This window comes from Coturnix japonica, chromosome 7, assembly GCF_054131305.1.
Source record: "Coturnix japonica strain WE chromosome 7, WE-NBRP24, whole genome shotgun sequence".
NCBI lineage: Eukaryota > Metazoa > Chordata > Aves > Galliformes > Phasianidae > Coturnix > Coturnix japonica.
The window spans coordinates 3,031,345-3,053,471 of record NC_140669.1 but is presented as its reverse complement, the minus strand read 5'-3'; the positions used below and the strand labels follow the sequence as shown (position 1 = coordinate 3,053,471).

The following is a 22,127-nucleotide window of genomic DNA, read 5'->3' as shown; positions in this document are numbered from 1 at the left end:
AAATGAAATCATTCTGTCTGCATTTACACCTGAGGTGAGAATGGTGTGACACAGCAAAGGACTTCAAGCCAGGGAGCATTTAAACACATAACCTTTAGCAAGGGCTTAGTGGTACAAGACATTTTCTGTCATAGAACTGGCCACATATCCACATGCTGCCTGGGGTCACTTCAAGCTGCTCCCTCCTCCTTCCCCAGCTTCTGAGAGCAGCCCCATCCCACTGCAAGACCATACAGCGCAGCACACAGCCCATGCTGGACACAGCGTTATGAACAGCCTGATGGATATGCAAGCCCAAAATTCCCAGAGCCTTTGTAAACCTTTCCTCCTGCCTGCACTGCTTTGTCCCAGCAGCACAATGCCGGCTTTCTCTGCCCCACAACAGCCCTCTGTGGGCAGCAGCCCCTCGCAGGCAGGCAGTGCTCACAGGCCACTTTGTTTTGACTGATGCTGCTGATACTTCTGAAGAACAACAAAGCAATTTTCTCCTAAGTTACTGGTTAAGTAAACAGTTGTTCACGCTTACTAGGTTAAAATACCTTGTGCTCCTCTACCAGCAGGGTTAAGGCACTCTCAAAATACTGCCATGGGGGAAAAAACAACCAATGTATTTACATTTTCCAGCACTTGCAAACTGTTTCTTCTCACACTGAGCTGTTACAATGGCCCACAAGAATAATTCAGAACTGCTGCTTTCACTGCTGTCAGTCATTATTCTAACAGGGAAATGTGACTCTGAACTAGGTACTGTCAGAAGTTAGGGCTGAACAACATGGTCTCACTTGGCCGGAGTGATTACAGAGGAGGCAAACAACACCGTCCCATGCCATGCCTCAGCTCCCCAGCTCACTGCACAGCCACTCAGCCCCACCTGCCGTGGTATGCACACGGTCAGAGCCATAAGCAGACAGTGTGAGTTCTCACCTGTCAGGTACTGCACAAGTCAATGAAAGTGATGTTAAATGAGAGGGCACCCCGGGCCTGCTCCTTCCTGATCCACTGCTCCCCAAGGAACGACGCTGATTCTCCTCCACAGAGCACAGGGCAGAGTCCAGATGTTGGATAACCACCAAAGGATGAGCTGCCCTAAAGCCTTCTGGATTATCTGAATTCCAAGAGTCTTTTTGGCATTTCCTCTTGTCTTGCAGCAAAATGAGGGGTTCTCATGAGAAATACAACTCATCTCAGGAAAAGCACCTCCGCTCTATTTTGATGCACTAAAATTATTTCCCACAAGGAGAAGCACACACACAAGCACACTCTCACCTTCCCAAACACAGTTATCTTGGTAAATGAACAGCAGTCATTCATTTATTGGGTACTGCGCCTTTAGTCAACGAGTTATAAAGCATATAAATAAGACAGCTGATTAGAAATGCTGACAATGATTTGGAAGGAAGGCCACAATTCATAGGAAAACAGCTTTTAAGGCTCATCGAGCCTGAGAATGTAAGTTCCATTTAATGAGAATTTTTTGTTCTATTTCTGGATGCTCTTAGCAGTTTTCATACCCTGACTCCTCTGTAAGCACAAGGCCCTTAAAGCTAACCCAATAGTCAGAGGTGAGCACATACATCCACTGACATATACACGGATATATGTAGATCGTAGCATCAGAGAGTCAGAAAGGCTGGATAAACCCTCATGGATCCCTGCATGAAGTGCTGCATTCCCACACTCACTTCACACCCCCTGGATGGAGGCCTGGCAGGATACAGGCTGCCCCAGCCATAGCCCCTGGTGTGGAAGTGCTGTCTGAATGGGAGATGGGCACCTGCCCCTCACTGCAAAACCATGACATGGGAACTGCAGCCTGGTTACTCTCCTGTTCTTCTTAGGGACACGGCTTAGTGGGCATAGAGGCAATGAGGTGACCTATTAATGATATAACAGCAAAGCAAAGCCAGCAGTAAGAGACAGCAGCTGTATTCTCAGTATGACCACACGTGCACTCACGCTGTTCAAATGAGTTAACTCCTCTGAATAAGCACTAGGAAGATACATCTTGTTTTCCAACAGTGCACTCGGCCCACTTCAATTTAAAAGGGGCTCAGGCTCTCAGCATCTTCTCTGTGACCCACAGCCCCTGCAAAGCCATCCCTGAGGCCAACTCTCCTCATTTCCCCCAGGCATTCTGCTGCAGTGCATTTGCTCATCCTCTGACACAAATCCCAGGCAACTCGGATAAAACGGTGTAGCCAGTTCTCACAGATCCATGGAAACAAGCACAAAGGACCCAGAAACATTGCTAAGGAAGCTCAGTTGCAAGTGGGTAAATGCAGGGGTGGTGTCAGGGCTGAAGAGTTTGTGCAGCTCAAACTGCCACAGCCGTGCAGACAGAGTTATGCTGCAGTGCTGGGAGGAGGGGCTGCAGGCAGCACATGCACAGGGCCAGGAGCTCACAGACACAGCAGGGCACAGGACCAGCCACTGTGTTGGGTTATATGCAACACAGAACTCCTCACCATTGCCACAAAAGCAGCAGCATTCAGCCAAGCATCACCCAGCTCCCACCTCTTACTCTGCCCCAAACTACTCTTTCCCACCTGGCTTCCCGTTACTTACAACAGTTCTGTATTTTTCCCCATTGAGATCTTCTGTACCAAATCCCCCCTCGAGCTCCCAGGCTGTCACACGCTCCTGGTGGCTCCAAGGTATCCACGTGCTTCCATTTCCAGAAGGGACCCTTCCAACATTACCCCAATTATTTGCTGAAGGAGAGCGCTGGGCAGCGCGCAGAGCTGAGCCCCTGTGAGGGCACACAGCCTGCACAGCAGAGCTGAGGATTTCAGTTCAAATAAGTGAATGCCTTTCAAGAGACACCTTAAGAAAAACCACCCATGTGAACATCCTGACCCCAGACAGAAAAAACCTGGCCCGTCAAATCATTTTCAAAGGAAAAGCCATTTTCAAAACGAGTCCTCAACAAGACTCAGATCAGCTGTGGTTTCCCAGCTCAGTCAAACCCTGAGAACCAAATTCTGTTCTCATTTACATCACTGCAAAGCTCAAAGCCTAATGAAATATTTGATGTTTGCCCTGATGCAAATGAGAGTCGAATTTGGTCTGAAGTATCCTGTTTTCCTCTTGACTTTATTGCAGGGTGAGCATGAGACAGGAGCTTTGCTTCCTTTGAAGTTACTTCATTGCGAGGAGATAGGGTGGCAGAGATCCTGTCTGACAATCCCAGTGGCTGGGATGAAGGAAGCACAGCACAACACAGGCTTATGGGAAGCAGCAAACACAACCTCCAGCTTAGGCTGCTCAGAGGTCCTTAATATTCTGAATACTGAATCACAAAGGCTGGAAAAGACCTCTAGGATCACCAAGACCAACTGCCATCCCACCCCACTGTGCCCAGTGACCACATCCCACAGTGCCATGGGAATGGGCTAAAGACATGCTTGAAACTATTACTGAAAGTTGCCAAGGAGGAAACTGGAAAACAACAGTACACAGTGAGAATACGCAGAGCAATTGGGTAAACTGCAAAGGAGGAATTCCCCTCCTTGCACAGCCGCTTCTCCTGCTCCAGGAGAACAAACCAAAACTCCAAGCTCCAGCCCCACAGACCCTATTCCATTGGACACTGAATGCCTTATTTTCACCCTCCCTGCTGGGCAGGTCCCACCAAGCTGAGGTAGCACCCCAGCACACCCTCTGCTCCGGCTCCATGTGCTGCCAATCCCCCCCGCACCACAGCTACAGTGGGGATGTGTGCTGGGCAAACATAGCAGATATAAAACAGAGACCAGTGTCTCTCCACCAGAAACAATTCCCAAAGCATACAAAGAAGGAAAAAAAGAAAAAAGAAATAACTGGGCTTGTTGGTCATCTGCACCAACCACCCATGGCAGCAGCAGCAATAAGGAAATACATGGAAATAAGGAAATAAGCAGCATGTTCATACACAGTCCAGCCTGGACTCGTCAAGCTTAACCATTTTTGAGCTGGTAAGACTAGATTCATTTTCCCTTTGATAATAAATCCACACCTATACCCAATATCCACAACTACTGGAACCGCAGCTTGCTTGGGCTCCATTCCCACACCAGCAGTTCTGAACACAACCTTCTCAAGTGCCATCAGCCACTGTGCGCAAACATGACACCCTTGGATGTACGCAGACACAAAGGACGGTTTAGCACCAGCTGAACACACCAAAATGCTTGTGTTAATTTCAGCAGTCAGGGGTACAGAAACTTGGTTTTTGTATTTCCTTACAAATAGTAATTATTACTGATAACAAAACCAGGAATTTTGCATCTCAAAGGCTTGTGTAAGCGGCCCTGAAAACGGTGGATCTACACAGCAATTCCAGTTATTTCACCTAAGAACATACAAAAACATCCAGAGTTAGACCTGCAGTAACGCTCTCCAAACCTCCATTACTTTTCCCCCTCAGGGACACAGCTCAACTGGCCAAAGGTAAAGGCAGCAATTCACAGACAGGATTCACCCTGCTGAGATTCCAGCTCTAGAACACAACAGTGCAGAAAACAATGTCATGGACACATGGAAAATCTGCAGCTTATGGAAAACTCTTAGTCTAAGAAATGGAGCTGAATGTGAAAGCTCTATCCAAGAGCTAGGAGAACTACGGACACACACATGAAATTCTGACAAAGCAGAATACGTACCTCCTTGAAGTTATCAAATGCAGACAAAATGATTTCATGCCCTCCTCTGACGAGACAAACAGCAGCCAGGAGCTCTAGGACAAGGGCCTTTGTCCTGCAAAGAAAGCAAGCCACAGCAGTCAGTGACAAGAGGGTGGGGAATACCTTCTACCTGTTTGCAAAGTGCTGTGCAGGCACCAGGAGAAGCACTTTGCATATCCAGTGGTTCAGCCTCTTGAGACAAGCAAACCTGCAGGACACAATGCTGAGCAATATCTGATCCAGGGTAGTTTGAGCCTCCCAGGATCGTGCAACTCTCCCCCATTTTAACACTTCCCAAAAGATGCACTAATTTATATCACAAATTATACTTGAGGAAATCCAAGCAAACCAATGGTGTCTGCATCAGCCTGGCAGCTGGCACGGTGTGAGCTCTCCTGCACAATCCCACAGGTGGAAGCACATGGGGCAATGTGTCGCTGCTAGGAGCAGCTCATGCCTCAGCCTCTCTTTGGCCAGGGCTTTTAGTTCTATCTGCACTCCCCTGACGCTCATCTCAGTTATTCTCTATGACAAGTTGGTTTATTCACAGCCACAAAAAATGCAAGACATGGTTCGCTGAAGTGAACACAGGGTGCCTTGACACACCTCAACCTCCAGTATCTGAAATCTGGGTGCTGACTGGCAACTAACACAGCATATCAGGGAGGGGAGGATACAACTGACTGCTGAAAGAAAAGCATGCAACACTCAGTGTAGATCTGACAGAAATGATCCCCAGTTCTCTCTTACACAGTTCACATAAGGCAAAAGCACCAATGGGATCTTACAGCCAGATGAGCTGGGAGCAGATACTGAAACCATGCAGACACACATGAAATTAGTCTCATGCTTGAGCATTAAACCAGATGTTGCAGAAAAAGAAATACCTTTTGGCTTTCAAAGTGTCAAGGTTATCTTTGGAAACCAGATAAAATGTTCACTTCCCCAGGAAATTTTACACGGATCATTTTCAACTCTTACTCATCCATTTTTTTGTCCTGCCACAAGAAGAAAACCCAAGCTCTTTCAGACAGGCTCGAGGAGCTCTCCCTGTGGTCCACTGGCAACATCCTCTGAAGGGCTGTGAGCTACACAGACGCCAGGAGGATGCCCAGGTCTCAGCATCAGGTGCAGCACCCACTCTCCTGCTGCATCTGCGATGGGGCAGGGATGGGACAGGACACTGCTGTGTTGGCATCATTTATCTCTTAATCACCCGATTTCCAGGCACAGGGCACCACAAATGATCACAACAAACTTCCTGTATCTTTCCCATTCATGCTAGCTGACTTAAGCCTAAACAGTAAAGAGGAAGGAAGGACCCACTTCCATCAGGCCAAGGTTTCAAGCAGTACATTGCATGGCAAGAAGGCAGCCTAGGCAAGGAAGCTCTTCCTATCCGGTACAGTTTAGTTTTGTATCATTCCTGCTTTTCCCTTCCCCGTCAAACACCAGTACTCAGCTCTGGTATCGTCAGGTATGTGGGATGCCTGCAGCTCCTGTCCAGCTGGATGTAGGTACCAGCTCACAAATGTGTGCAGGGGGGAGAGGGGACATAACCTTGCAGCAATCAGTTCCACAGTGTGATTTACAGGACTGCTGCTGTGGTTAAAGAAATTCCTGACACTTAGTCGGGCACTGTACAGAGGCAGAACAAGTATAGAATGTGCTCTTAGAGGAACTCAAACCTGAAGATGGCTTCAACAAAATCACCTGCAGAAAACTCAGTTTCTTTAGGAAAATCCCATGCAAAGCTGCTCTTGATCAGCAGGGTCTGCACTGCAGCAGCAGTTGAATTGAGCAGCAAAGGCAGAGCTGCAGAGTCAGCAGCTTCTGAGACCAATGGAACCAAATGGCAATCCCCCATCTAACTGCACTGTAACACAAACTGAATCTGAGTCAGAGCAAAGGTTGATTTTCGCTACAGCTTTGTACACAAATCCATGAAAATCCCTCTACTCTTCACTTATCTATTTCTTAAACGCTCTAACAGCAAGCACAGCCTACCTGGGATTCTTGTTGTTCAGGCTTAGTGCAATTTCGTTAACGGCATGCGGGTGCGACATGACCATATTGAATCCATACTGAAAAGAGAAGAGGAAAATAATGTTTCTGCTCCAAAACTAAAATAATTCATTTTAAATCCCAACAAATTATGCGTGTCTGACCGGACCCGGCTGTTGAGATCACCAAGACACACTCAGCACATTCCCATCTCACACCATGCCCATCTGCTCTCCTGTCACTGCCATGCCCAAAGCACTCAGCCTGGCCATACTGGCCACCCAAAGGGGTCCCAGGGCTGATCCCACCCCACTGCCAGCCCCTCTGCTCCTCCTTCCCCAACACTGTTAACACCGACAGCCAAGTGTGCCATTTCCTCTCTAACACTGACTGTGCAGCTCAGTGGCTAAAATCACTTCTACAACACGCATGCTGCCACGGAGCAACTGCTGCATGCAGCTACTGCCTGAGTCCTGCTGGGTCTGCTTCCAAAACCAAAGAAAGGAACTGCTTTGGAAAACACAGCATGGGTTATTACCATAACTGCACTGTTGTTTGTCACCTTCCCATCAGAGGTAGGGAGCTCTGTCAGAGCTCCTGCAGTGCCAGAAGCCCCCTGTAAGACCACACGACTCATGCCAGGCTTTCCTTGAAGCACATAACTGTTAGTTGTTACTGGTTTAGCAAAAAATCTGGCATCTCAGAAGTGACCTGGGCACGCCATGTGACCACAGCACACCTCCAAGTAGAGAAGAAACTCATGGAAACAAGATTAGTTTGGTGCAGTTTATTCTTTGACTTGCAGTTACCACAACAGCCTCGCAATCAACATACAGCAAAGTGAAAACTTCTCTTTTCCACCAATGTCTAACAAAGAACACTTCAAAAATCCTCCTCTTTCCACCAGGTTAATGCTAAATTGTGACAGCAGTCATCACATAAGTGCATGTCCAATGAGTTAGTCCCAACACAGCCCAGCACTGCAAACAGGAACATGCGTGTGCTCTTATCTGTGTCCTCACGCGTGCCAACCGTGCGGGTGCACAAGGACTGTGCCAGGCAGCTCCCAGCTACACTGTCTGACAATAAGAATTCCATCCTTCACATCAGTTTCACCTGTCCCGTGTGCAGCTAACCTTTCCCCCCAACAATAACGGCGCTGCGGGCCAGAAGAATGAGAAGGGCAGTACCTGGTAGTTCATGATGGCACGTAAACACATGATGCAGACGTGGACATCGTCCTTCTTACTCACTAGTCTGGAGTTCTTTAGAGTTCTTCGGCTCGGTAAAGTATTGTACCTGCAAACAGAAACAGCCTCCATCAGTCACAGGGCTATTCTTAGGCGGGAGGAAGGAAGCAATATTTCTCCACTGGGCTAAATGCACACATTTCTCAGTTCTGTGGAACCTCCACACAGCAGACGTCAGGGAAGGGCAGAGCACCCCGACAGAGATGGGCTCTGTGCTTCCAGCTGTGCCCTGCTGGTGTGCATTGACCCATACCAGCAACTGCACGGACTTTAATGAAACTGCACGTTTGTAGGCAGCAGCAAATGTATTAATTTCTGGTGCATTTTGTTGAAGAATCGTGCCTCTATTCTGTTCTGCAGCTGAGCTTCCTGAAAGCTCACCAAACTGAGGAAACCCAGCCCTTAGGAACTGTCCCCAAACAGAGGCATTAATTATCCTAATTGTAACCCCTAGCTGGTAAATCAACCTTGAGTTCAATTCAATAAGTGCACAGAATAAACACAAAGGGAAATCTTTCAATCCGCTGCTTCTACAGCATCGTAAATGAAACCCACATTTCAGCTCTTCCCAAGTTGCTGCTTATTTTCTTTAAGGAAAACCATACTTTGTGAGCTGAGCACAGGAAATTGGAGACAAGGAGACAGGCTGCCATATGAAATACGTGTAGATTCTTATGGCCATGTACAGTGTTTAATAAGCAGCAATTTTTTAATCCTAAGTTACTCCTATGTAAGAGAGAGGTGAGAACAAAGTGACAGAGCCTGCGGCTGGTCCTGCATGTCCCCAGCTGCAGCCCAGCAGAGGGGAAGGCACCAACACACTGCAAACTGTCACACTCCAAACTGAAAGCCAAGGAAGCAAGCATAAAATTCTGCTGAAAGGCAGACAGAAAGGAAAGCAGCGTGACACATGTGCAGCTGAGAGCTCTGCAAATCCTGGCACTTGTTCTGCAAAAGAAATTTGCAGATGAAACTCAACTGGTATAGTAAATACTGGTAAAGCCAAGGCTACTTCTGACAACTGCAGCTTCACCCCACCAGTGCCATTCTGCAGCCTGGGCAACATCCGTGGCAGTCTTAGAACTATTCAGGTTGGAAAAGCACTCTAGGATCCCCATGGTCAAACCCAACTCCCCGCCCATGCCCACTGCCCACGTCCCTCAGTGCCACATCCCCACAGCCCTGGGACAGCCCAGGGATGGTGACCCCCACTCCCTGGGCAGCTGTGCCCCTGCTGTCCTTATGACTTGCACTGTGGGAACCAAGTGGCATCAGATGCCATTCCCAGGTGATGGGATGAAAGCAAACCTGCTCATTGTACGGCTCCACAGAGCGCTGCCAAAGCACTTGGGCTGGTTCACAGAGGGAAAAGCCATTGGGAGCAATGAACATAGGATGGGCTGACAGATAATCATCCTTAGGCTGGGAGAATTAAATCTGAACTGCCTGAGATGGAAGAATGTACCAGGAGGGAAGCAACCCCACTAATTCCAATGCTGCTGTGTACTTACTTGCTTCATTCATGCTATTCATTTTGCTTAGAAGTGTAGCTATAAAATCAACAATTAATGATATTATAATTAATAATAGCCAAGGTTAAGTACATACAGGGACAAGCAGTAACAGGGCAGGAGAGGGGAAACACAGGGAGCTCCAGCATGGCACAGAACTAGCCTGGCCTGCACAGAGCTGTGCCCGCACGTTGCCTTCATTCCCCAGCAGTGCTGACATGAAAGAAACCCCAAAATTCAAAGCATAATTCAGTCAAGCAGCTTTTCTTCTTTCCCATAGATATGAATGCATAAATCAGCTCAGGGCACTCCAGAACGATTTGGGTTTGCGGGAAATCTGACCCAGTTTTGTCTGAGCCCCAGCGAGAGCTCAGCACACTGCCAGCAAATCCCAAGGAGCGCAGCACAGACACTGGGGAGGCAGTGAGCTGGGAACAGGGGATTAATGCAGGGAAGATGTGGGTACCTTGGGATTTGGTGAACAAAACCCCACAGGTGCTGGCTTTACCCTGCTGCTCGCTCCCTCCTGTGTCAGGGAAGGCTCTATGGGGCCAGCAGCCTCACTCCAAGCTGCCCTCAACGTGTCCCATAATAGAATCATTAAGGTTGGAGAAGCCCTTTTGGATCCCCGTGCTCAACCCCCACTCACCCCCCCATGCCCACTGCCCACATCCCTCAATGTCATCCCAATCATTGGGGTTCTTGGATGCTTTGTGCTGCTGCTCCCTGTGGGATCAGGGATGGCCAAGGAGCCCCAGCTGCACGCTGCAGGAGCACAGGGTGCTGCAATGGGCCCTTCCCTGCAGCCATCCCCAGAACCACAATGCATTCTCAGAACTGACACAGAAAGACCTCAAGTATCAATTCACCACATCACAGAATCACAATGGTTGGAAGGGACCTGCAGATCCTCCAGGGTAACTCTCTCGAGATGGATGGCATTTTCCCTTTAACCCACACTGTGAGGAGCAGAGCTAAGGAAGGTTTACCTACACCTGTACTTGGGGAATACTGTCCAGGCGACAGTCTCCTGACCTGTCTGTATCTGTTGGGTGTCAACAACACACAGCTGCACAACATGTGAGCACAACACATCACTTCCACAGGCAGCTCACTAAATATGAGAAGTGCCTCAATAAAAAGATGGAAAGCTTTTTCCAGTCGTACAGAGCTCTTCGCTGTAACGGCTTATCTCAGGTTGGAACTGCTCAAGGCTGCATACATTACTTTCTTTTAAATTTTAATAAGCAGAGCAATGAGATCTGTATCAAGAAGGAACGATCCTCCTCTGTGTCTGCTGCTCCATCTCCCCCCATTTCAGAGCGCCTTCACACATGTACCAAGTGGGAGCTGGGCTCCCCCAGCCGAGAGAACCAAGCACAAAGCTGGAGCTTGGCATTCCCAGCCCAGTGCCCACCAAAGCCGCCCTCCTGCTCTGGGGCCGGGGAACAGGCAGCACCCCCTGTGCCCATCCATACCACTGTGTGGCCGGGCTGAGAAACCCACATGCAACCTGCAACTGAGAGCTGCGGCGCAGGGAAAACATCCCCAGCACAGACAGGATTCTGCCCAACATTTAGACAGGTATCCTTGAAGAGATGCAAATTTCTTCTCACAAGCATGAGTGTCAAGAAGTGACGGGCTTTTTCTGTACAGAAACTCTTCTCCAATGATGGGATCAGGGAGTATGATGCTTTCTGATGCTGACTGCAACACCCTGAGCCTGTCCCCTCCCTGTGCAGTGCAGGCCAGCAGTAGTCCCCACCACCTCCCTTCACACAGCATGGACAATCTGCTCCTGCCTTTATTCTATTTCTTGCTAGCAAACATCAAGCATCTGGCTGAGCTGCTGCTTCTGATTTCCTGCCTGCTGCAGGTCAGAGATGCGTCACCAAGAGCGTGTTTACTCTGCTAATTCAATTCAGATGGCTCCGCTTTTGTTTTCTCCGCTCCCCCTTTAAGGGAGAACTATAAAACCCTACTTCTGAAAACAGCAGCAGCAGAAACCCAACCACGTGTGGCTGTGTCACACCTCACAGTGCCCAGTGGTGGGACAGGGCCAGGCTGTGCCAGCACCCAGCGCTCCCCAGAGGGACACCGCAGCTATGTGGGAGCAGCACTGCCAGGAGAGGCTGGAGGCAGGCTGCAATGCAGTGCCAGCTCCTCCTCCTCACCCAGAGCTGCTCTGGAAGAACTAGTTCATCAGTTGTACTGAAATGCAACATGTGAGAGTGCAGAACAGCTCACGTGGACAGCTCATTAAAACACCTACACAAATGGGATGCTCCAAGTATAGCCCTTCCCAGCATGGTAAGTGTGCATACAGCTCAAACCAAGCTGCTGCCACTGCCAGCAGCTCCGAGGGGATCTCCATGCAGGGGGCGAGGATGTGCACCCAACCCACGGCACAGAGCTGCACTGTAAAGCACTCATAGCAAACAAAAGCTCCAGCAGCTCTCTGCCAGCACCGCAACCATGCTCCCCTGCCACCCTGCCCAGAAGAGTGGACCTGCGTGCACTGGGACTCCTGGTTCCATTGGGAATTTGGAGGTGTTTGCAATAGGAATGCTGTTCTGACAGCAGACAGGGGCTCTGAAAGTGGGACACACTGCTATTTGCTGCACATTTGGGATTCCTCCTCTTGCAGAGGGATCCGCTGGGTATGGGGATCCTGAGCTTGCTCCTTGTGCAGGGTGCACAGGGCCTCCGGGAGCCCCCCCAAGCACTGTGCTGCTATCAGGGCACAAAGATGCTGGGTGATGCAGAGAAGGTGGCCGCAGTGCCCAAACCTTTCCCTTCTGTCATTCCAAACCAAGGCAACAAGGTTTTGAGCCACAAATGTGAAGAGAATGAATGATCCTGGGCCTCCAGTTTTTGTCTTATCTGACGGAATCTGGCAAAGTCATCCACCCGGAAAGCTGCAGAGAACTTTGCTGCTTCCAAAAAGCCAGAAAAGCAATAGAGACAGTTTGCTTTGGTCTCCCCCTCCCTCCCCAGCCGCAGCACCAGCACAGGGCCAGCAGCAGAGCACAGAGCCTGACACAGAGATGCAGCTGCACAGCGTTAATGGCAGCATCCAATTGCAAACATGCAGCATAAGAAGCAGTGCCAAAGGGGAGTCCAATTTTTCAATGCGCTCAAAGGCTATTTTTGGATTAAGAAAAAATTAAGTTTCTGAATTGAATCCACATAGAAACTGAAATATCTGACTCAGAAGAAAGGGAATTTCTAATGGGCTGGGACATGGCTAAGTCTGTATGAATATTTAGCCAAAAGGAAAGTCTGAATCTCATATCAAAGTACTGCTCTTTTCCCTCCCAAAAAGCAGCAACAAAATCCCCTACGATTCATCCCCGTTTTTATCCTTCTGCCCTCGTTTTGGTGTTTGCCTCCCAAATCCCTGTGCCTCTTCCGGCAAAAAAAAATATCTCAGTTGCCATGTGGGCACCTGGCCCTCTGCAGCAGGACACCTGGCACAGGGCACCCTGCTCTTGGCAGCAGGCACCTTGCACAGGGCACCCCACATCTTGCCCATGTACCGCACATGGGGGATACCATGGCTCAGCTACTTGCAAGGAAACCAACTGCTACAACAGAGCTGCGCCACTTGCAAGCATTAAAGGGTGCAGCCCTGCCCAGCACTCCAAGAGTGATTCTGTGCTCATCTCCTGCTACCATACCTCTGTGTGCACACATCCTAAGGGCTGCAGTGACTGCAGCTGAGGGCAGACAGAGAGCAGCACTGCGACACTGCAAACAGGCACCAACATGAGAGAACCACGTGCTAAAGGCAGCACAAAATGTGTCTGTTCAAACCAAATGTCAGCACTATTTGGTATGCGTGTGTGGTGCACAGTATTTATAAATTCATCCAAAAATTACTAAAAAATAACTCTCAAATACATTCCGTGCCATTACTTCTCCTATCGCACACAGTCCCCATCCACAGAAGACCCACCCCTGCAGAACACAGGCCTTCATGATGCAAAACAACACACACAGCTTCTGCCAGAGAGTCACACGGTGCCAGGCACTGCTGGGGCCCCAGCCCAGGTCACCCCCGAACCCAGCAGCCCCTGCCCACATCTAAGAGTGAGCCAACGCTCCAGCAGCACTTCTATTTAAAACATTAACAAAGGCACACAACGATTAAGGTCAGGTGTCTCAGGGATAAAGCTTTCTGCAATACAACAAGCAAACTAATATCTTGTTTCTAAGTAAAATATGCTTTATTTCCTTCTAGCTAAGCTCATTCTATGGAAGCAGACTACAGTGGGAAGCTATAATGCGATAAGCACACAGCGGGTAGGCTGAGGCTCCCCAGCACTCAGGGCTGCTCCCCACGCAGTGTGATTATGGGATTATATGGCATGGGAGCAGTGCAGGGCCCCACACACAGGGCAGCCCCATGCGGTGTCACCTCACCCTGGCACTTACAAGGTTTTCTGGCTCGAGGCCCCATCAGCAGAGCGCCAAGTGAAGCCACTCCAGAGGCAGCCGGAAGAAAAGCAGCCCTGGTGGTGTTTGAGTTGAAGCTGCTCGGTTCGAGAGACCATGCTGATGGCATGTGAAGGCAGGAGGGTCAGGGATGCAGAAGGGAAAGTCAGGAAGGGAGGTTTGGAAGAGGGAGGGGATGTGGAAATGGAAAATAAAAAAGGTAGGAGGGGGATGTGAAAAAAGAAAAATAGGTGGAAGGAAATGAAGAGAAAAAGTGTAAGAGACAGGTAATGTAGAGCTGACATGCACTGCTGGCACAACGAACCACTGATGTACCTCCCAAAGACAGAGCAGCATCAGGCCTCCTCCTGCAAACATAAGGCCCTACCTCCTGTGAAGTACATCAAAATCAAAGCACAACAACAACACAGAAATCACCTCTGCAGCACTAAATAAAAACAACTCAACTGATTCTGCTGCACTCCACAGCCCACATCTTTTTGCCAGCACTGTGTGCCTGGCCTCCTCCTCTCTACTTTCTCCCTGATGCTTTCGATGCCTTCCAGATACCACATCCACCACCATTCAGCTATGGGTGGCAGTCCTGAACACAAGCCACACAGCCCATGTTAGCACTGACAAACCAAAGCTGAACTTGGGCTGGAAGGCAGCAAAAATCTGCTCACTGCTTCCATCTCCGCAGGACTCCTTTGTGCTCACAGCACCACGGAACAAAGCTCTACAAAAGCCAGAAGAGGCAGAACATGTATAAAAACAGCCCCATCCAGCACTCTGAGCTGTGCCCCTAATGAACTGTGCTGCTATAAACGCTAGTTAGTCTGGTTTGTAGGAGTGAAGGATTGTAAGAACATGAAGTTCTGTAACACAGCTGACTGCCATTCGCTCCAGGGAAGCGATCTTGCCTTTTCCACAAACTGAAGAAAAATAACAAGTATTCAGAAAGGGAGACTTCAAAGTAAGGCCTGAGGTGGTGACTTGAGTTACCAGGTCTGAAGGAAAGAAATGGCCTTAACAAATAAACCTTGTTCAGTGCAGAATGGAATGGATACACTTTTGGATGAGCTCTTACTGAATGAGGCACCAGGTCAGAGCTTCGGCCTGGCTGGGCCCATGGAAATGCTGACACAGTGTTTGGAGAGCAGTAAGTGCTTCCTCTGGGCAAGGCACATCGTACCTGACGGAAACGTACCGTGCATTCTTAAACCACTCAGCCACTGGAAATAGAGGCAGCACTACTCATCTAACTTCCTCAACTGCCGCAGTGCTGCCCTGCACTATGAGCTTAGCACTTCTTTCCACCTCAAAACCATCACTGCAATGACACATTTCCTACATGTGCCAAGCCTGCACTGTGCAAAGAGGGAAGATGAAAGCCAGCCTAACTGGAAAGCCCCACGGGCACAGGGCACTCACTGCCTGCAGGCCACCTGCATGGCCTCAGTGCCTTACCGCAGCGTGGAGTGCCTGCCTGAGCGCGAGGCGCTGTTGCCAACTGGTGAGGGCAAATTGCTGCCCCTGTGCAGGTCCTCGATCGACCGGCTCCAAGGCTTGGACTTGTCCATTGAGTTTTCCACGTTGTTCTCCAAGCCTTCAAAGTCAAACCTAAAGGAAATAGAGATGTTGGGGCTGGGTTAGACAGCAAAGATGCACATAGCCTTTTCCTTCCTGTTAAACATCTGCAGATTTTGTAGGTCCCAAAAGATTATGAAAAGAAAGGAAGAAAGCGATGCAGACTAATTTCCCCTCAGCTGCAGTTCAGAGCGAGCTTCAAATCCACACTGCAGCAAATTCTGTCCCTGCCAAAAGGGGGAAGCTAACCACAGCTCAGAAGGATCAAACAGACACGCGTTATTGTACTTCAGTGTAAAATAAACTTTGCAGATGAACAGCCTTGCCTTGAAGGAAAGAGGAAGAACACTCAAAGCTGTCTCCATTTTATTCTAATAAATGGACACGTAAAAGTACAGATTCCTCCCTTACAAAGAGCTCACACCGGCCCACTGGCCCCCACCAGCCTCAAGTTGATATATTAGCATCATCATTACACATTCTCCTTGATTTCTGACCCTGTGCCCACCATACTGCTATTGCAAGGAAAAACTGCTTGTTCCCCTTACAGCTCTTGAGGTTATTACTCATGTTTACCACGTCAGAGAGGGAAAAAACCCAGCAGGATAACATGCACGCATTCGTGTAATTTTAGGAACAAAGTCTTTACAAAACCCATCTTTTTGCTGTGCAGTATTTTCCAGCATTAGTGACTTCTTAAACATATAATTTTCCTTCATTAATTTGACTGCAACTCCACCAAGAATCTCATTTCTGTGTGATGGCAAATGTACATCTGATGGCATCACTTTATAAACAAACCATCAGCTCTGCTCAAGTTCCCAACACTACAATGGTATCTTTAACTCATTGCTTGTTTTCATACTATTTTGTATAAAAATAGATTGCTCCAATGTATGGAAAGGAAAACGTGTGGACATGCAAAACCAGCTCCTCACCTGAGCATCCATTTCAAACTGTGTGATCTAATGACTAATGGAAACGGATTTTCTCCTTATTTGTTTTAGCAGAGTATGTTTAATGATTTATTGCCTAAATGATTAAATCCAACTCCAAGCTGGCCATGAGACAGAATGGCAAATTGGAAGCGGTCAGGGTGGGGATGTGGCTTGGAACAGGGCAAGCAGTGCCTGAATTGGTTTTGCATTATACCCTAAGACAGTCTGAGGCTCCAAAGCTAAAATCCGTGTTGGTATAACCTTAAATATAATCATAAAACCATGGAATGGCTTGTGTTGAAAGGGTCCTTAAAGAAGCACAGAATGGTTGGGTTGGAAAGGATCTTAAAGATCACAGAACCATGGGATAGCTTTGTTTAGAAGGGACCTCAAAGCCCCAGCAGAGGCAAGCCTTACTTACGTGACTGCATACTGTGCAAACGACAAGTACTCCACCAGTACGTCCAGGCCTTTGTTTTCTTCATTCAAGAACTCCCTGACCCACCTGTTGGAAAAATCAGGAGACATCAGAGCATTGCACTGGGCTTGTGCAACTACTGCAATTCTTTCCAGAGAAACTGGAGACAAATCCGCCACAGGAAAGACACCCAGGAAGGAGCAATAGCAGCTAACTAAGCTAGATCTTAACGCTAATCTTGTTCCTAGCAATGAGGGCAGCACCCTGTAAAATGGGTGTAAGGTGGCTGCGCACACACTGGGATCACAGCACAAAAACCAAATAAATCATACAGCCGGCACACTGAGGCTTCTGGTGCTGGGACCCTGAGCAGACAGATGGAACCAGCCAGCAGAATGTGACCTCTTCAATAAAGCCTCGAGTCCCTGTGTTTCTTTTGCTATTTGAGAAGAAATTTCTGCTTTGTGAAAGCAAAATACTGGCAACACTACTTATGGTCAGGCTTCACAAACCGTATTGTGTTAAAGCCATAAGCCAGCGTGTTTTAATATACATACTTTCATAGCTGCAATACTGTTGCTACTCTAGAGCCAATATTCTCACTCCTGCCCTATGTTACCAATGGAGAGCAGAAGTTGGTTGGAGTCTTTTCCTGGCCTAATGGAGATGTGCATTAACCCCACCACAAATAGATCAGGGCTGCCCAGCCAGCCCTTCCCAGGACCCTTCAGACTCCAATAACCAACTGGTGCTATCACTGCTTAGCATGCAAGGTGAAGGACATCCACAAGCAGATGTGAACCCAATGAAAACAGAGGGCATCGAAAATTCTTACCCAATGTGGTTTGTTCGCAAAGAAATTTCCAGTTCTCGGAGTACTTGTGTAGACTCCTGGACTCGTCTCCTGAATTTCTGCAACGGAGTGAGGAGGCAAAAATAGCTCTTAGGACTCCCACGACGCTATTAAAAATATCAGCATCTCTTACGGCACAGATTGAACAAATAAAACATTGGGGTAAATTGAGAGCCCTCCAGATCCTCAGGAATGCGACAGCAATAGCCAGGCAGTCAACAAAAACAAATGCAGGAAAATAAATGCTGGTCCCATGCACATTTTTGAGTTTCCAGGATTAAGAAAAGGAAAACCCTGGAGATAAACACACATTTCTTTACAGTACAGGCTTTGTTTCAGTATCAAACTGTCCACCGAGAACGACAGCGCCTGGACTTCACCCTCAGCCCTGTGCTTTAATCTTGTTTTTGCAACTCTATCCCCACACCAAAAAAATGCTGCAGGTTCTGTATAATGACTAAACTTGAAGGTGCAAGTCTATAATGAAACACATGCATGCTCCCATCCACACACTGTAATAACTTGGGCACCCAAAATAGCATCTGCAAAACCAGAAGCTGGAAAGAGGTCTTCAAATGGTGGCCATGAATGATGTGGATGATGAGTGTCACCTTGGAACTGCAGCATTTACAAACCAACTTGGCCACCATTAGAGCCCACGCAGATGTGACATGCTGGCTTGAAGGGTTGTGAACTGTCAAGACACAGTGACGCTCCAAGGACCATGCCCTGAACCATCTTCAGGAGTGGATGGATTGAGGGGGGAATGATGAAAGCCCAGGACCCACCTTGCCTTGATGGCCTTTGGAAGGTTACCAGCAGCCCTTTTCACGAGGGCTTTGGCACAGCCCAGTTAGCACCAGTGGCTTATTGGGCTCAGAAAACCATGGGCAGCACAAAATGAGTCTCACTGTGAGGTCTTGGTGAACACACTCCACCCTTCAGGTTTTCTATGTCCCTCCTCAAATGAGACAGAAAGACACTGCTACCCTGGGAAGTCATTAGGGTCTCAATGACAGCCCCAAGCACACAGATAACAGCAGTACCAGGACAGACTTTCTCATGGCAGTGCTGGGAGTTACAGAATCACAGAATGACCTGGGTTGCAAAGGCCCACAGTGCTCACCCAGCTCCAACCCCCTGCTGTGTGCAGGGTCACCAACCAGCAGCCCAGGCTGCCCAGAGCCACATCCAGCCTGGCCTTGAATGCCTGCAGGGATGGGGCATCCACAGCCTCCTTGGGCAACCTGTGAACAGTGCGTCACCACCCTCTGCATGAAAAACTTCCTCTTAAAAGCGAAATCGCTGCCCCAGCCCCAGTGACAGCAATAATGGGGTAACCTGAGCCCTCCCCACAGCAGCGAGCATCTGCCCAGAGGTCCTCTTGGAAACCTTTCCGACTGGAGGCCCCGGCTGAGGAAAGGCTGCTGTTGGTACAGAATAACACAACAAAAGGGAGGAACTCAATGCAGTTATTTTTAGGCTCCTTCAGTTTTGTCATTTGTCATGGGACTCTTAGAGCAGCATTAGGATAAGAAAGACTTCAATGTGTGCTCACCACAGAGCAAAGCCAAACACTAAATGAATTTCAAAAACCCTGCAGGAGAAAAACACAAAGACCCCTGTTCAGATTAAAAAACAAAACAAAACAAAACAAAACCCACATAACCAGCTGCAGGCACATTTCAAGGTTTCCTCCTAAATGGTTTCCTGCTCCTTGTGGCAGCCTCCAACAAGAGAAGCGCTGTCAGAAGGCATCAGTGCAGCCCCCAGGACAAGAGCAAGGAGGGTGCGGGCAGCAGGGCAGGGTGCCCACCTCCTGTGCCTGCAGAGCAGGGTGCACTGCTGCCTTTCCAGCCAGCCCTGGCCCCAGCAATGTGCCAGGATGCACATCTTACCACAGGGCTCCCAGCTCAGCTAATTGCACGGCAACACAAAGCAGCAATTGTCAGGGCAGCACTGAGAGCCAGCCGACGGCAGGAACTGCTTGCCCTGCTGCCTTCTCTTTAGGCTGCTATAACGATCAACACAGGATATGAGCTGACGTCCAATGCGAGTGAATAGCAAAGGTTTGGTGATGGTCCTCTAAACAGGACGTGAATTTATGCACTTCTGAAATCCTAGAGGCTATTAGTAAGCCAACAGGAGTGGTGCAGAAGTGTCAGAAGCAGCCAGCTCTGGAGATGTATTACACAGAGATACAGATGGGGCTCTCCTATGGCTCTGCCAGCAGCAGGTGACTGCGTGCAGTCATTTCATGTGCATACCCAGAGAACAAGACATAGAGCTGCAACATCATCCCTTCCACAGGGTGAGAGAGGTGCATCGACATGGAATTTATCTGCCACCAGCACTGCCCTCATGGGAAGCCAGACCTGGAGCACAGCTCAGTGACAATTTGTCAGACTGTTTATTGGAGCTAAAGATATTAAAACAATTTGTTTCATGTGTCAGATGGCCCTTTTCTTTGCAACATCTGTTCTGCTTTCTAAGCCACAAAAGCCGCAGTGCCTTTCCAACCTTCCTCTCTCTCTGCATTTTGTTACATCTCCAGGACTTTTCTGAGAGCTCCATGGGGCCCTGCACACAAAGGCAGGAAGGAGTCAGGACCCCAGGAGCTCCTCCTGCAGGAACAAAGGACAGCCAGGAGGAAACAGGATGCTCCTCACCTTCCTGGTGACAGCTGGGTCCAGATAGCCCTTCAGCTTCTGGATGTACGTGTGCGGGGGATTCTTCACTTGGAACCTTTCCTGGAAAGGATGTAAGAAGAAACATCAACCATCAATAACATTTTCTGTATTTACTTAGGATATGTATGAAGTGCATGCATACACATACATATTCAAACAGAACACGCTGTAAATATATACGTACATACCCTATATTCATCTATAATCTACACATATACCATATGCATGCAAATAAACCATATTTACATGTATCTTGATTTTCTGAAATTTGGTATTTATATTGGATGCATAAAAATATGGCTTACATATTCAATCACAGTTTTGAATTCCAGTTACAGACACAAACAAATACACCTGGGACTGCAGAGCCTCTGTTCAGCAGGAATAATGGAGGGCAAGAGAAGTGCTGCAGGAGCAAGTACTTGCCCATGCTGGATTGAAAGGCACTTCAGAACAGAGCCCAACCACATCCCCCCGCACTTCAGGTGCGGATCAACACCACTCATACCCCCTCAGCCCTCTTTCCGCAGGGCTCCCAGCCTGTCCCCATCAGGAGATGCTCCATCCCCCATCAGCTCTGCAGCCCTCCATGGGGCTGTCCCAGCAGTTCCCAGTCTGCCGCAGACTGGGGAGCCCCACATGGTGCACAGTGGCCCAGCTGTGCTCCCCCAGGGCAGAGCAGAGGGGAGAAGCCCCTCCTGCCCTGCTGGCCATGCTCTGTGCAACACACCCCAGGGTACCATGGGCCCTTCTTGGCCACCAGGGCACACCACTGGCTCACCATCACCCTGTTGTCCACCAGGACACCCAGGTCCTTCTCTGCAGAGCTCCTTTCCAGCAGCTCAGCCCAGTACCCATACTGATGTGTGTGGTTACTCCTCCAGCCTGTTCTCAGTCCAACTCGCTGCCCACTCACCAACCCCAAACTTCCTACAGCTACCTACAAGGATGTTATGGGAGATGGCATCAAAGCCTGGACTTCAGCAAGGTGCACACTACCCACTGCTCTCCCCTCATCTCCCCAGCTCTATGGAGCTGCAGTGAAACATGAGTTAGTCTGCAAGAACGCTGCATCCAGACCTGCTAAGAGCATTACCGAACGTTCTGATACTATTTGCATCCTGGAAGAGTTGTAAACTATTCTGCCCTTTCTCTTGAGGAAAGGCCTCATAACAATTTCCTCCTGGTGCTACAGCTTCACATTCTGTAACTGATACTTGAAACCCCACATATGAGAGCAGGATGCAATTCTGCCTGCACTAACTGGATGCTATTTCCTACCAAGGAGCATGCTGCTGCCAGTACCAGAACACACTGTCTGAACACCAAACTTGTTCCTGTTATTATCCTGCTACTTGCTGTAAAAAAGGCTATTTATCACCGTCAGAGAGAAAAAATGAACCCACAAATCTACCCTGGGGTCCAGCAGCCCCAAGCCACAGCTCCTAAAGATAGAAAGCAGACATTTCTGCCCTGCATTATAACAGGAATGCTTCCCATGCACCTTCACAGATGGATGAGCCAAGATGCAAGCCCTGGAACTCGGTACTGCCTTTTTATCTCAAAAACAGCTCAGGAACCACAGAGCTGTGTGCCCAGGGTCAGCCCCTTCACACCCTTTAAACCTTAGAGAAATTAACAGTTTGTGATGATGGAAGTGAATAGGGAACATTTGGATCACGCAGCCCATAACAGCAGAGAACAAGCCCTCATGTAACAAGCAGCCACACACAGGACTGGTTTCAAGAGGCCCAATCTAACAGCTGAGAGAGGCG

At 48.7% G+C, this 22,127-nt stretch overlaps 1 protein-coding gene across 10 annotated transcripts in view; it reads right to left on the bottom strand.

Moving 5' to 3' along the window:
• The window catches only part of FMNL2 (formin like 2), a 96,705-nt gene that overhangs the window by 25,794 nt on the left and 48,784 nt on the right, over nucleotides 1-22,127 (bottom strand). For all 10 annotated transcript variants that reach the window (XM_015869099.3, XM_015869098.3, XM_015869101.3 and 7 more), the window contains exons 3-9: nucleotides 20,332-20,412; nucleotides 17,645-17,721; nucleotides 16,813-16,896; nucleotides 15,334-15,486; nucleotides 7,856-7,964; nucleotides 6,669-6,745; nucleotides 4,641-4,734 (exon numbers count right to left, since the gene is read on the bottom strand). In XM_015869099.3, coding sequence (XP_015724585.2) covers nucleotides 4,641-4,734; nucleotides 6,669-6,745; nucleotides 7,856-7,964; nucleotides 15,334-15,486; nucleotides 16,813-16,896; nucleotides 17,645-17,721; nucleotides 20,332-20,412 — 675 coding nt within the window. The remainder of the gene's footprint in view (nucleotides 1-4,640; nucleotides 4,735-6,668; nucleotides 6,746-7,855; nucleotides 7,965-15,333; nucleotides 15,487-16,812; nucleotides 16,897-17,644; nucleotides 17,722-20,331; nucleotides 20,413-22,127) is intronic.